This window comes from Eulemur rufifrons, chromosome 9 (genome assembly GCF_041146395.1).
Source record: "Eulemur rufifrons isolate Redbay chromosome 9, OSU_ERuf_1, whole genome shotgun sequence".
Lineage (NCBI taxonomy): Eukaryota > Metazoa > Chordata > Mammalia > Primates > Lemuridae > Eulemur > Eulemur rufifrons.
In genome coordinates this window covers 33,560,366-33,575,504 of record NC_090991.1, presented here as the reverse complement: position 1 = coordinate 33,575,504, position 15,139 = coordinate 33,560,366, and the positions used below count along the sequence as shown (strand labels likewise).

The 15,139-nt window shown below is 55.4% G+C and overlaps 1 protein-coding gene across 1 annotated transcript in view; it reads left to right on the top strand.

Moving 5' to 3' along the window:
* Positions 1–14,465: 14,465 nt before the first annotated feature.
* The window catches only part of ITGA3 (integrin subunit alpha 3), a 28,902-nt gene continuing 28,228 nt past the window's right edge, over positions 14,466–15,139 (top strand). The window contains exon 1 of the mRNA XM_069481228.1: positions 14,466–15,016. Within this exon, the coding sequence (XP_069337329.1) occupies positions 14,811–15,016 (206 nt within the window). The 5' untranslated portion in view covers positions 14,466–14,810. The remainder of the gene's footprint in view (positions 15,017–15,139) is intronic.

The window sequence follows — 15,139 nt, the reverse complement described above, 5'->3', positions numbered from 1 at the left end:
ACCCGCCTCGGCCTCCCAGAGTGCTAGGATTACAGGCGTGAGCCACCGCGCCCGGCCCAGTTGTGTTCTTTGAAAAGTGTTTTGTGAGAGGCTGAGAGAGGTTCCTCTGAAGATGACTGTATGGTTAAATCACAGTCAAAGTTCTGGGATACGCTGCCTGCTCTAACCCACTCTGGGAGTTGGTCAGTGCACCTCGGAAGGCTCAGAGAAGTCCCGAAGCAAACAACCCCCTCCTTAACCCAGTGCTTCCCAAACTAATTTGATGGTAGCGTCACACCCCCTCCCTTTGTATTTTCTTTTTTTCCAGCTTTATGGAGATATCATTCCCATGTCACATAACTCACTCATTTGAAGTGTACAATTCAACGGCTTTTAGAATATTCACAGATATGTGCAAACATCGCCACAATCAATTTTAGAACATTCTCATCACCCTGAAAAGAAACCCTGTGCACTTTAACTATTGCCCCCAAGTCGCCCACTCACTCTCCTGCTCTCAACTCCAGGCAGCTACTGATCTGTCCTGTGTCGCCGTGTTTGCCTGTGCTGGGGGTTCCGTATAGTGGAACCACACTACATGTGGCCTTCGTGTCTGGCTTCTTTCACTCAGCATAACGTTTTCAAGGTCCATTCATATTGTAATATGTGTCAGGACTTCATTCCTTGTAGGCAGATAATATTCCATTGTGTGGCTATATCACATGTTGTTTATCCATGCACCATTGATGGACACTTGGGCTGTTTCCACTTTGGCGCAATTATGAAAGCAGCATTACGAATAATGCTGCTATGAACATTCCTGTACAAGCTTTTGCGTGGATGTATGTTTCTATTTTGGGGGGTATATACCTAGGAGTGGAATTGCTGGGTCAAATGGTAACTCTGTTTAACCATTTGAGAAAAATGACAGACTTTTTTTTTTTTTTTTTGAGACAGGGTCTAGCTCTGTGGCCCGGGCTAGAGTGCTGTGCCATGCTCATAGCTCACAGCAACCTCAAACTCCTGGGCTCAAGTGATCCTCTTGCCTCAACCTCCCGCATAGCTGGGACTACAGGTCCTCGTCACCACAAGCAGTTAAATTTTTCTGTTTTTTGTAGAAACGGGTCTCGCTCTTGCTCAGGCTGGTCTCGAACTCCTGACCTCAAGGGATCCTCCTGCCTCAGTCTCTCAAAGTGCTAGGATTACAGGTGTGAGCCACCATGCCTGGCCCCAGACTATTTTTTGAAGCGATCGTGCCATTTTACATTCCCACCAGCAGTGTATGGGGACTCCAGTTTCTTCACATATTCACTAATACTTGTCGTCTGACTTTTTGGTTCCAGCCGTCCTCGCGAATGTGAGGAGATATGTCCTTGTAGTTTTGTTTTGCATGTCCCTGATGGCTAACGACCTTGAGCATCTTTTTCTGTGCTTATTAGCTCCTTCTACGTCTTCTCTGGAGAAATATTTATTCTAAAGATCCTTTGACTATTTTAAAATTGGGTTGTCTTTTTAGTATTGAGTTGTAATAGTTCTTTAATATATTCCAGATACAAATGCCTTATCAGATATTTGTCTTACAAATATTTTACTCCATTCTGTGGGTTGTCTTTTGACTTTCTTGATATTATCCTTTAAATCACAAAAGTTTTCAATTTTGATGAAGTTCAGTTTATTGTTTTCTTTTACTGCTTGTACTTTTGATGTTATAGCTAAGAATCCATTGTCAAAGCCAAGATCACAAAGATTTAGTCCTGTGTTATCTTCTAAGGGTTTTATAGGTCGAGCACTTATATTTAGATCTTTGATCCATTTTGAGTGAATTTTTGTCCAAGGCCTGAGGTAGGGGTCTAGCTTCATTCTTTTGCATGTGGACGTCCAGTCCTCCGCTCCCCCTTGCCCCCTCGTGCACTTACAAAATATCCAGTAGCGTCTCACAGGACTCTGGTGCTCTAGGAAACACTGACTGGGAATATTGATCAGGTCCAAGTCTCTTAGCCTGGCACAAGGCCTCTTCCCATCGCCCCCAACTTGTCTTTTCCCAATTTATCTGGACTGGCCTCTCGCTGTTCCTTAGACTTGCACTGGGTTTTCCTGCTATAGCATATGCTATTCTGATGCCTCCTGCCACTCCATGACACACACACACACACACACAGCCCTGCTGAAATTCATGCATCCTCCAAGAAATAATAATAGCTAATGCTTCAAGGAGCATTTGACATGTACTAGACATTCTCTGTCTTCTTCTTTTTTTTTGTTTGAGACAGGGTCTCACTCTGTCACCAGGGCTAGAATGCAGTGGCCCAATCACAGCTCACTGCAACCTCAAACTCCTGGGCTCAAGCGATCCTCCTGCCTCAGCCTCCTGAGTAGCTGGAACTATAGGCGTGCACCAGCATGCCCTGCTGATTTAAAAAAAAATTTTTTTTTGTAGAGACGTGGTCTTGCCATGTTGCCCAGGCTGGTCTTGAACTCCTGCCCTCAGAGGATCCTCCCACTTTGTCTTCCTAAAGTGCTAGGATTATAGGTGTGAGCCACTGTGCCCAGCCCAGACATTTTCTAAGCACTTTATTTCTATTATCTCACTTAATTCTTATAGTGACCCTGTGAGGCATATGCTCCCACTATCCCCATTTCACAGAAATCGAGGCTCAACATGGTCAGGTAACTTGCCCACGGTTATGCAATTAGCAAGTGATGGAGGAAGAATTTGAACCCAGGCCAGCTGAGTCAAGAATGCCTGCTCTTAACAAATCACTGCTCTCCTATCAATCTTTGCTTATCTCTGTAACTCTGCCTACCACTTCATTTGTCCTAAAATATATTTACTGAGCTCCACCACATATTTGGCTGAAATAACAAGTTAGCGAGTGAGTAAAAGAATGAACAGAACTGCAGGGTCAGAGCTGGAAGGAACCCAAGCGGCGGTGTGCATTCCAGGGTAACGACCTGATGGATGGGAAGGCCTCTGCGACTCATCGAGGGTCACAAGGTGGGGGCAGAGGCCATGGCAGGACCCAGGTCTGTTCCCCTCCTGCGGGCAGTTGTGACGCCACGCTGGCTGTGCTTCCATTCAGCACACACTCCTTGATACACCCTCCGTGCCGGGCCTGAGGCACACAGAACAAGAGCCCTGGGACCCTGCCCTCTCTCCTCCAGGGAAGGGGGCAGAGCTCCTCCTGGGCTTTAAGACCCTCCTGGCCCTTCCCCTGTGCAGGGCCGTCCCCTGGGCCAGCTTTCTCTGTTGCCTTGGAGGGAGCAGCAGGAATGGGAGGCGGCCGCCGGCCAGGGGCACAGGGCGGGCCGGGAGGAAGGGCCCCCGGTCCGGTTCATTTCCTGGCACCCTTGTTTGCCGCGTGCCCCTGGCTTCTGGTGGCTGTTTCCGCCCCGCCCACAGCCTCCCTGACTGAGTGGGCAGCTGGCCTGGCTGGAATTCTCCCACATCCTCAGCCTCTGCTGACTCTGAGCCGGGCCCACCCTCAGAGCCCGGCAGACCCAAGTGAGAATCCTGCTTCCCCCATTGCTATGTCACCTTGGGCATGTCGCTTTGTCATTCTGGGCTTTTGTTTCCTCTTATTTTATTTTATTTTATTTTTTTTGAGACAGAGTCATGCTCTGTTGCCTGGGCTAGAGTAGCATGGCATCAGCCTAGCTCACAGCAACCTCAAACTGTGAGGGCTCAGGTGATCCTCCTGCCTCAGCCTCCCCAGTAGCTGGGACTACAGGTGCTCACCACCACGCCCAGCTAATGTTTCTACTTTTTGTAGAGATGAGGTCTCGCTCTTGCTCAGGCTGGTCTCAAACTCCTGAGCTCACTTGATCCTCCTGCTTCGACCTCCCAGAGTGCTAGGATTACAGGCGTGAGCCACCATGCCCAGCCTGTTTCCTTGATAAGGAAAACTCCCATCTATTACTTGGCACAGCAGCCACCTGAGACCCCCACTCCTCACGGAAGACCCGCATCAGCCAAATACTAACCTATAACCTGGCCCATCAACTAATCTATTATCTGGCGCATCAGCATAACACTAAACCTACTACCTGGTGCATCAACGACCCTATTACCTGGTCCATCAACATAATACTAACCTATTACCTGACAGGTCAACTAACTTATTACCTGGAAGGCATTAGTCACCTGAGACCCCACCCCTCGGACCACCCCAACTTAATAAAAGTGGGAAAAATTGGGTAGACAGGGCTCAGAACTTGGTGGTGAGACCCCTCTGAGCCCACCGGTGAATACACCTTGATTCTCCAACTCTCCGTGTGCCGCTCGGTTTGTCCTCAGGACCACCTGCTGTAACACTTGCTGTGACATCCGCTTCTGGAAGAGGGGTACCGTGACCGACTCACAGGCTTGCCATGAAGAGTAAAGGATGAAATATGCATAAAGGGCTTGGCACAATGAAACTCACAATGAAACTCCTGTCTCTTTTTCTCAGCCTGTTTCTCCCCATTTCCTCCAAGTCTTCCAGGATGTCCCCTGCGCCCCTTCCCTGTGTTGGGGTCTCAGCAGAGCCTTTTGGGCTCCTCTGTGATGGGGGAAACTTCTCCAGGTGCTGATGCCCCCATTAGCTCTTGGGTGTCCATTTCCTTGACATAGAAACACTCACGTCCCACAGTCATGGCACCTGAGGGACCCACAGGGACATCGTGAGTTTTTTAATGGACCAGAGAAGATTCGGTTTGATGCACATCATTGATCTACACTCCAAGTAAAGCTCTGGAATAGGAGCTACTGGCAGGGTGGAGAGAGAGAGGGTCTGAGCTTGCTTCCCTGGAGGTTGGGCTCTTGGAGGAGAGACAGCCACTGCCACCCCCACCACCATGGCCACCATATCCCAATAAAAAATAACATTTATCGAGCTATTACTATGTGCCAGGCACCATGAAGGTTCTCATTTACTCTCCACAACAATTCTATGATTAGAGTGTGATTATTAACTCCATTTTACAGATAGAGAAACTGAGGCATAGGGAGCTTAAGCAACTTTGCCCAAGCTAATAGGTGACCAAATGTGGTGCATGCTCTAGCAGAGGGAGAAACAGGGCTGTGTTGGAATGGAAAGCATCACATGAGACCCAGGAGGCCTGGGGAGATGGTGGATTTCATTTGGCCTTGAAGGAAGGGGAGCTGTCAGTAAGTGAGAGGAAGCTGGGGCGTGGTGGGCAGAGGGCGCAGCTGAGCCAAGGCTGGAGAAAGCAGTGAGCGGGAGTCTGGGGCAAGAAGACCCCCCTCGCAGGCCGGGGCTGTGACGAGGACGGGGAGTAGAGGACAAGGGATGAATGTAAGCAGGGTGGCTTGCAGGGGACCTCGGACTCCGGGCTGGGGAGCTGGGCTTCGGGCTTAGTTCTGTAAGGCATCCAGGGTTGGGTTTGTTGGGGTCAGATCAGAAGGGAATAAGAGGCCTCCTGGAGCCAGGTGACGGCTGTCTTTAGGGGAAGAGAAGGGAAGGGCGCAGTGTGCTGGGCCCGCTGCCAGGTGCTTCCCATGGATGACCTCAGTTAATCCTCCCCACAGTCCCGAGGGGCAGGCATGGCTGTCACACCCTTCCAAACAAAGAAACTGAGGCTCAGAGCTGACCGGAGGCAAGCTAGAGGCCAATGTGCATTGGGGGACCCCAGGGCCTGGGGTGGGACCAGGGCACAGGCCATGTTTGCAGACTGGCAGGGAGGTGGGTGTGCAGCGCTATGGGGGCATCTGTGGGTGCAGAGAGGAGGGCCAAAAGTGCTAGAGCAACAAGGGGGCTGGAAGGAAGGGAGGGAGGAAGGAGGGAAGGGAGGAAGGGCAGAGCTGAGGGAGTCCAGGGTGCAGGTGGTGAGAGGCCCGTTGGAACTGGGACCCAGGGGGGCTCTCTTGGGTGGGCTTCCTGTGGGCCCAGCCTGACAACATGGAGCCAGGCTGGCATGGCCTGGTCAGCATCAAAGTCAAGGCTGGTACCCCAGGGAGAGGCCTCTAAGAATTTCCACCTGTTGGTGAGTGTGCGGTGGACCACCCTGGGGTCTCTCCTGGGCTGTGGTCTCCTTGTCTATCCCCACCCCTTTCCTGGGACCTCTGGCACATTGCCAGCCAGTCCTGTGTCTCCACATAGGAGGCTCTGGAGGTCCCACAGACCCACTGGCCGTCCTTGCTGCTGTCCTCTCCCCATGTCCCCTGTATTCTACCAGCCACTGGCTCCTGCCCACACGCCTCCCTCAGATACCTCTCAAGTCCATCTACATCTCACAGCCCCTTGCCCTGCAGTGGGACAGACCCTCACCCCTTCTCATGTCCCACCTGGTGCCAGCCGCAGGTGGGTCTCCTCGACTCCCAGTCAGAGGGAGCTTTTGAACCCCCAAGGGCCGACACTGATTCCGTGTGCGAACCCACCAGCTCCCTTCAGTTCCACGGCTGGCAAGCTGGAGCCCAGACTCTGGGGCCAGGCACCAGTGATGTCCTGGGCTTGTCCTCCACAGTCAGCCATGCCTGTGATGTCTGCCCCGCTCCCCTGCCCCTGTCGCCTCTGGCTCCCCGCTTCCCCCTCTCTGCAGTCCAGCTGGGCTGGGCTCTTCCTTTGACTCCCAGCTACACCTGCCCAGAGCAGTTCTGCCACTTGAGGGAGTGGCCTTGACATCCCCAAACCCCATCTGATGCCTCCTGTCAGAGGAGTCCCTGAAGATGTCCAGGATGAGGTGGAGAAGGGGATCCCCGAGGGAGAAGGCCCCGGGGGGATTGTCTTGTGGGGAAGTGAAAGCTTCTCATCACTGCCCAGGTCATGGCGACAGTTAACCAGAGACGGCAGGTGCGGGGGGCCTGTCTGGAGCCCCTGCCCACCCCACCCCCTAAATCCCTCTTTGTCCCAGTGGCCCTTCCCCATGCTCTGGCCCTTTCCCTCCCCGCACTCCCCCCCACTCCCCTCCCCCAGTTGTCTGACTCATTTGTACCCGGGGGCCCTGGCCTCTGTGGGCAATGCTGTCACATCCTGCCCCCTCCCTGCCAGGTAGGGCTCCCACATGTTGACAGGAGCGCTCAGGAGGCAAGGGCGGGCACACAGGAGGGCTGCCACTGCTGTGACGTTTGTGACCGCGGCAGGGCAGGAGAGGGCTATTTCGCTGCCTTGCACATCAGACTTGGGGCGAGCGTAGGGCCGCGCCGCCCCGAGATGGCCGGCCCCTTAGCTCTCTGAAACCGCAAGCAGGTTTCACACCAGCAGCGACTGGCTCCCGGTGGGGGAGTTCAGCAGTGAGGGGGCCGGGGAGGCTGGGACGGGGGTGAGGGCTGGGACGGGGGTGAGGGCTGGGAGGAGGCTTCAACCTGATTTACTCGGGCCTCGTCCGTCCGGGGCAGGCGGGAGGAGGAAGTGAGTCAGTGGGCACAGCGATTCATGCCTCAGAATTCCAACTTTCCTTTTCGACCCACTGAGCCAAGACGTTTGTCCCAACAGGATCCCGGGGTGGGGGAGGGGACAGAGCTGGGGACATTAAAGAGGCAGAGCTGGCCTCTCACTCACCTCTCCCGGGCTCCTTTTTTTAGTGCCAGAGTATGTGGCGACTGAATTCAGCTGGACACAGCCGTGGGTGAGGGAGGGACTGCCACAGGGGCTGGGACGCACAGGTGTCATCAACGCTGAGGGCAACGACTACCACTTAGGGAACGAGTGGCTGACTTGGGGCCCAGTTGTTTCACCAGACCCGTGAATCTGCCATCTTTGTGTCCAGTTTATAGATGAGGAAACTGAGGCTGAGAGGTGCAGGTCTTGCCCGAGGTCACAGTCCCTCCAGCCTGGCTGGAAGTCAGTGCCAGTCCTGGAAGATGGGTGGGGGTGGGGCCGGGGGTGAGGGAAGGTTTTGTTGTGAAAGTGGAAACTCATGAAAGATTTGGAAGAACAAGTGGCTGTTTTCCAAGGGAACGAGCGTGTGAAGGGCATTCCAGGCAGAGGGACCAGCACGTGCAAAGGCCGGGGGCAGGGGTTGGCCCTGTGTGTTGGTGTCATCCTGCCGGGAGTGGAGACGAGGCACCGAGACAGAGGCGGTCAGAGGAGGAGCAGGCTGTGGGGACGAGGGAAGATGTTGAGTCCTTTCTGGAGGTGGCTGGTGAGAGCTGAACGTCAAGCCTGGAGGAGCTTGCGCAGGTGGCGTCAGCGCGTAGGAAGATGGTAACGCACAGGGGACATCTCGGGAGGCAGGAGCGAGGAGGACCACACACAGGCCCAGGGCGGGCTGAGGAGTCTTGCAGGGGGAGAGGGAGCTGGGAGGGCACTGTCAGGCAGGAGTTTAAATGAAATACAGAGGGAGAGGGCAGCAGGTCACCGCTGCCATCCCAGAGAGGTCAGGGGCAAAGGCCCAAAGACAAGCACAGAGTTTGCCCATCAGAGGAGGCTGCAGCCCGAGGAGAGCAGGAGGTTTCACGATGACCCAAGGGCAGGATCCCCACTCCAGGGGAAGGCAGACAGGTGACTCCACTCACAGGAGGTGACTTCTAAGCTGTGGCCTCCTGGAAGAATGGGAGGTAGCCAGGATGCCTGGGGGGCAGGGGGCTGTGGGATGCCTGGTGGAGGGAACGGCAGAAGGCTGGAGGCCCGAGGAAGCTTGGGGCCCGTGGGGAACTGCGAGGTGCTCCTGTGCCTGCCTGTGGCACTGGAGGGGGGAGGGGAAGTGGCGGGGTGGGGACAGGTGGAAAGACGACCAGGGCTGTCTCAGGGACGGTGATGTGTCCTGAGAGCAGAGGGGAACCACTGGAGGTGCTAAGCAGGAGAGTGATGAGGGCAGGTTGGTAGGACACACAGGCCGCCAGGCAGATGGGAGGGAAAGGCAGAGGCAGGGAGGACAGCGGGAAGCGCCAACAGTAATCTAGGGAGAAGGAGCAGAAAAGTGGACAAACAGGCGAGATAGCACGAAGGTGGCATCAATGGGACACTGAGATTGGCTAAGTTGGGTGCAGAGGAAGGGGAGGCGTTGGCTTCCAGCTGAGGTCAGCCCCTGGGAGCCGAGCTGGCTGGGGAAGGCCTGTGGGTCACTTTCGGGTACCCTGAGCCACAGTGACTGAGGAACTTCCAATCAGGGATGTGGATTCAGCAACTGAATCCGCAGGCCTGGAACTTGGGGGGGGCACTGATTCGGGAGTCGCCACGTGGTCTGAGTTATTAAGAGCCAATGAGGCGGGGTGTGGTGGCTCATGCCTATGATCCCAGCACTTTGGGAGGCCAAGGTGAGAGGATGGCTTGAGACCAGGAGTTCAAGACCAGCCTGGGCAACATAGCAAGACCCCCATCTCTACAAAAAAAAGGGGAGGGGGGCAATGAAATGACTTTTCCCGAAATATCAGCAAGGCACCGTGGAGACAGGATTTCCCACTTTGGTATTTTAGTTTTTATTTCTGCCTGAGCAGACAACCATGTTTCACCTATCGTACGCCAGATACATTCCTACATCCATCAGCACCGTGGTACAAAGAAGGCAGCACAGCCGAGCACTGATGAGCCATGAGAACGCTGGCCTCCAGTGGGGCAAGTCTGGGCTGGTCAGCCACGTGGACTGACCGGACCAGAAGTATGTGCCTTGGGCAAGGGACACCACTGTCATCCATTCACCCAGCCACTCCCATAGGGCCTTACTGACCCTGTCTCTACCCCCTAGACCAATCACAGCCACCGGGAGAAGGATCAATATAGACATATACACTTCTCACACCCTGTTCCCGAGGAGCCCACTCTGGAAGGACATGACCATGGAGCCAGACAGCCACACCGGAGGAGGGAGTCACACCTCTTGTACTGTGGGCATCTCAGTATTTTCATCAGTAAACTGGGAGACATCTATACCTCCTAGGGTTATTAGAAGGTAACATACGAAAAAGGCCAGGCACATAGTAGATGCTCAAAAAATATTAGCTCCCTTTCCACATTCAAATATACAAGAGACATTCGGAGACACATAGTCACACAGGCAAACACATGTGCATGCATGAGGGTCCATGTGTGCAGACACATGTTCTGATGATTATACATGTAGGAACCCCCCACCCCCAGTGGAGTATCTAGGGAGTTAGTAGGAGCAGGGTGGGGTTGGGGGTGGGGTAGATGAAGCCCCCCCACCTGCCCAAATTTCCCACCTGAGCACAGAACTCTGCCCATTAGCAGGCTTCTCCCCAGGAAATGGCAAGGCCCCTGTGGGGTGGTGACTCAGCTGGGCTCAGCTGGGGCTGCCTCTACCACGTGGCCTCCTGAGCGCAAAGGGGCCACCTTGACATGAGACAGAGAATGCTGAAGAGCCCACCAGAGTCCTAATTTCCCTGCCAGGAGGGGATGGCCCGTGGGGGCGGGGGCAGGGCGTGGGCATCAAGGGCAGTAGGCGTGGGCCTGGGGAGGGCTAGAGAAATAGAGAGGATGGGGGGCAGGGAGCTTCCCCAATGTTTGGGGCCTGCTCACCACACCCCTTGGGGGTCACTGCCCACTGATCCCCAGAAACCCTCTGCTCTTTCCCTCCTCCCAACATTCCCCCACCTGTCCCTGAAGTCCCAGTCAAATCAGCATCCTGGGCCTTCCTCACTCACTCTCTCCCTCCCTCAGCCTCTGCCCCTGCTCAGCTCACCTCTCCCCTCGTCCAGATTATTATAGCGGCCCCCTCCTGCCCCCGCCCAGTCTCTCCTGGCAATGTCAAATTCATGCTACAGCCAGAATGCTCTTCCTGACAGCCCCCTTGCCCCATAAGCACCACCCCTAAAATACAATGAAAAGTGGGTTTAGCCTGTTTAAATTTGAGAGCTTCCAGAATGGGAGGCCGGGATGCGACCCCAGCCTCAAAGATACACCCAGGAGGACTCAGAGCCCCGGACTGGTACCTAGTAGGCTGTCAGTGAACATTTGAGGCTGGTGGATTCTGAGCCAGGGGAGTTGCCTGGACCTGGCCTACATCTGGGTCACAGAAGGAAATCTGATAAGCCCATTCAGCTTCCCTGCTCCTCCCTCCCTCCCTCCTCAGTAATTTGCATTTTCAATTCAAGTCTGAGATACAGACTGAGTCTTAGTTCAACAGTAGAGCTTTGGTCCACTTGGTTCAGCAGATACTAGAAACCCTGGCACCCAGTAGGTGCAGACTGGGGAATAATGAGGGGTTTTCTCCAGCCCTTCCATTTCACAGATGGGGAAACCAAGGCCTGGAGCAGGAAGGTAAGTGGCCCAAGCTGAGAAGGCAGAAGAGAGCCTGCCCTCAACCAAGTGCACACAGTCGCACTCCCTCTGTGTGCCTCACGTCCACACGCCTGTCCCTGGGAGGTGAGGGCCCCGAGTGGTGTGCTCTGGGGCTCTGGGGCAGCGAGACGGGGTGTGGCGAGAGGGCAGGCAGGGGAAGGCTGGTACAAAAACAGCATGTGCTAAATAGACAGAAGCTGCCTTTACAGAATATTGACATTGTCCTTGTCCTGGCTGGGAAAACTTCACCCACAAGCAGCCCCACCCCTTCTGCCTTTCTTCTCCCCAGAGGCTGCCTCTCGCCACTCCTGTCTTTCCCCCTTGTCCAGATACTCCTCCTCCAGGAAGCCTCCCTGGCCCTCCAGCAGGACCCACAGTTTGCACATGGTTATGGTCACCTGTAGAGGCAGATGGATGCCATCCAAGGTTTGGTTTGAATGTCAAGACTGATGACGCCACCCGCACGCCAAGAGGGTATGAAAAGTTTTATTATTGACATAATTGAGGTCTCCAGGGAGAGCAGGGCCAGCCTCTCAAGCGGTCCCAAATGGCTTGAGGGAGCCGGGGAGGAGAGTGGCCTGGGTTTTTATTGTGGCCAGGGGGTGAGTGTTCTTGCCTGAAGGGGCTTGCGGATCTCCTCCCTCGGATGCCAAGGCAGAGAGAACCCAGGCTTTCTCATCAGCTTGTCCAGGTGTGGGGCACAGGGGGCGAGGGAGGGGTGAGTCTTGAAAGCTGTCAGCAAAAAATAGACTTAGGCTCCTCATTACACATGTTATTCCTGTGCCCTTGTTTCTCTGTCTGTGTTTCTAGGTGGGTCCCTTCTCCATGGGGAGAGGTTGACAGATAAAGAGTTGACACGACAGTCAACTGAGAGATGAGATGAGGCTGTAGATGACAACGTCACTGATTTGGACCCTTGGATTTAAGCCCCTTGGCATGATGTTGGGGTTTCTCTTTTTCCATCTCTCCGGCTCAGACCCTTCCACTCTCCACAGCTCCCTCCACCCCCATTCCATCTCCCCGGCTCTGTCTGACACTCCCCCACATTCTTTAGCTCAGCCCACCCCCACCAGTCACCCTGCTCCGCTCCCACATTCCCTCTGGACACTCCCCTGGGGTGGAAAAACCATCCCTCATCCCTTTCCTGCTCCCAGTCCTGGGATCGGACATGCTGGTCATTCCTGTTTGGGATGGCCAAAGAGATAAGGCCTGGCATGGGGCCGATCTGTCATCACAGGAGTCTCAGAGCTGTTTTAGGCAGGCCCCCTGCCCACACTGAGTGTCCACCCTGGGCCTCTGCCCTCCTGGCCCTAGCTGTCTCCTTTTCTCCAGGAACACGGTGGAAGACTGAGGAGCCAGCCCAGAGGGCAAAGGTCTGTTCAACTTCCATCCAGGTCAGCTTCCTGTTCCTTGACCCCAGATGTCTCCTAACCCCTGGAGACCCTAAGCCACAAGGCAGAGGCAGATCATAAAGGAGGCCGGGTGGCTCTGGGAGTCACAATTTGGGAACAAATGCTGTCCTAAGGGCAGTCATGGACAAGTGTCCTCTCCCCAAACCCCAGAAAAGCTGTTATCGCAGCTGCTTTTGTTTAGACGTGTCTGGCTGTCTGACCAACATGTGCCTGGAGTTTGTCTCTTAAAGACATAGCTGTGGTCAGTGGCTTCCAGTCCTAGCTCTGCCTCCTATAAGCTTCCCGACCTTGGACATCCAGGCAACCTCCTGAGGCTCTGGTCCCCCGTAAGTCCAAAGAAGATGATCATCCTGACCTCGCAGGGAGGCTGGGAGGATGAAATAAACCTGCTCGTGAGATGATTTGTAAACTATAAAGTTAGGCTGAGGCCCTTTCCCAGGCTCTGAAGCTAATTTTTACTCCCAATTCTTTATTCTATTCCTTAAAGAGAGCCCCCAGATTGCACAAGCTTCAGGTCCCACCAAAGCTGGATGTGCCCAAAGTATTGTACACACATTAATTATTAGCATAAGTAGGTAAGAAGGACGCCAGGGTGAGATAACACAGGATTCGAATCCCAGTTGTGTGGCTTCTGCGAAATTGCTTAACCTCCCTGAGCCTCGATTTTCTCATCTTAAAACAGATCTAACACTTCAAAGATTGTTGTGAGGGTTTAACTTAATATTTGTAAAGCACTTAGCATAGTTCCTGCTGCATATGTGCTTAATACATGGTATTTTCTTCTTATTTGAAAATATCTAGAGAAAAGACTGCCAGGGGAAATGAATTTTTGTGCTGCAATAAAGGAAATCTGAGTTAAACTCAAGAAAATACATAGTGACCTCTTCAAGTTCCCTTTCAGTTTGACTCTTCTGCGAATGAGCTCTTTAGGCCCCGCCCACCTACCGCCACCTGGTGCTTCCCACTGCACACCTGCAGGCGGTGGCGTCCCCGCCCAGTCTCCAAACACTCATTCCGAGCGCGGGTGGGAGGAGGGGAACTCTGGGATTCTGCAGGGCTGGGCCCTGCAGGCAGGAGTGGATGAGAATGGGTACAGTCTGGGCCCAGCTCCCGGCCACGCCGTGAGCTCTGAGAAGGAGGCACTCATTCCATATCCACAGTCTCATCCCGTGATACCAGAAGGCGCAGCCCTTGGGGGAAAATGTTTTTTGCTAATTACAATTAGCGATATTGTTACTACCATTGCTGAATATCTGTCCAGCTTTGCTGAGAAGCCAGTCTCAGCTCGGATCGGGGTGGGTGGGGCGGGTTGGCAGGAGAAATAAATCTCGACAAAGGCAGCGAGGGGGGCTGGGTGAGAGGAAGAACGCCCAGAGACCGCCAGCCACCTCTTTGGGACTCACAGCGCTGCGGAGGCGAGTCCAGCATTCCAGCCAGCAGCGGACGGCGGTTCGCAGATGCGCCAACGCCAGCTCTCTCCAGCCAGGCCAGCCGAGGTGGCCGCGCCCGGAACGGCCTTTCCAGCAGCGGTAGCAGCCACAGCAAGGAGCTGGACAAATCCCACCCACGGCCCCGCTCGTCCAATCCGTCTTGCTCCGGAGGCGACGCTTCCCCGGAGAAGCGAGGGGCGGAGAGGGGAAATACAAGTCTTTGGGGACACCCGACAGGTGTTTGGGGGAAAGGGCGGAGCCGGGGTAGGGAGGATGAGGAGGGAGGGGCGGTGCTGCCCCTTTAAGAGGCGGCGGCCGAGCCGGGACCTTTTCTCTTTCCCCGGAAGGAAAGCGGAGCCCGGGCTGGGCGCGCAAGGTGGGGAGGTGCGGGACTGGGCGTGGGGAGGCGGGGCGCGCGCCGCGGGGACCCCTCCCTCCCGTCCTCCTTGCGGTCTGCCGTTCTGCTTGCCAGAACCGCCGCCGAGTCGGGATCGAAGGCGACAGCGCGGCCAAGGGGGCGCGGCCCGGACAGACTGGAGGGCCGGGTGCCTGGGACAGGGGCGGCGGTGACCCGGTTGCTGGGGAGGCGGGAGAATAGACCCACGGACCTTGGAAGGGGATCTGAGAGCGCAGACCCTGAGCAGACGAGAAAGTGACCCGGGCTGAGGGCAAGAAACTGATCGCCACCACTGGGCTCCACCGCGCGGCCGGTTCCAAGCGCCCTTTGGCGGTGCGGGGAGCAGGTGAACAGGTCCTTACTCCTAGCTCCGCACCCTCACTCGCTCTCGCCCGGGCCCCCGCTCCGGCTCGCAGCCATGGGCCCCGGCCCCCGCCGCGCGCCCCGCGCCCCGCGCCCGATGCTCTGCGCGCTCGCCCTGATGGTGGCAGCCGGCGGCCGCGTCGCCTCCGCCTTCAACCTGGACACCCGATTCCTGGTGGTGAAGGAGGCCGAGAACCCGGGCAGCCTCTTCGGCTACTCGGTCGCCCTCCATCGGCAGACGGAGCGGCAGCAGCGCTACCTGTAAGTAAGGCTGGCGGGGGTGGGGTAGGAGAGAGAGTGTGTGTGCGGGGTGCGATCGATCCGGAGCTGAGTCGGAGCCCTGGGCCCGCTGCTTTCCAGGCCCGCTGCCGCTGGCCCCGGTGA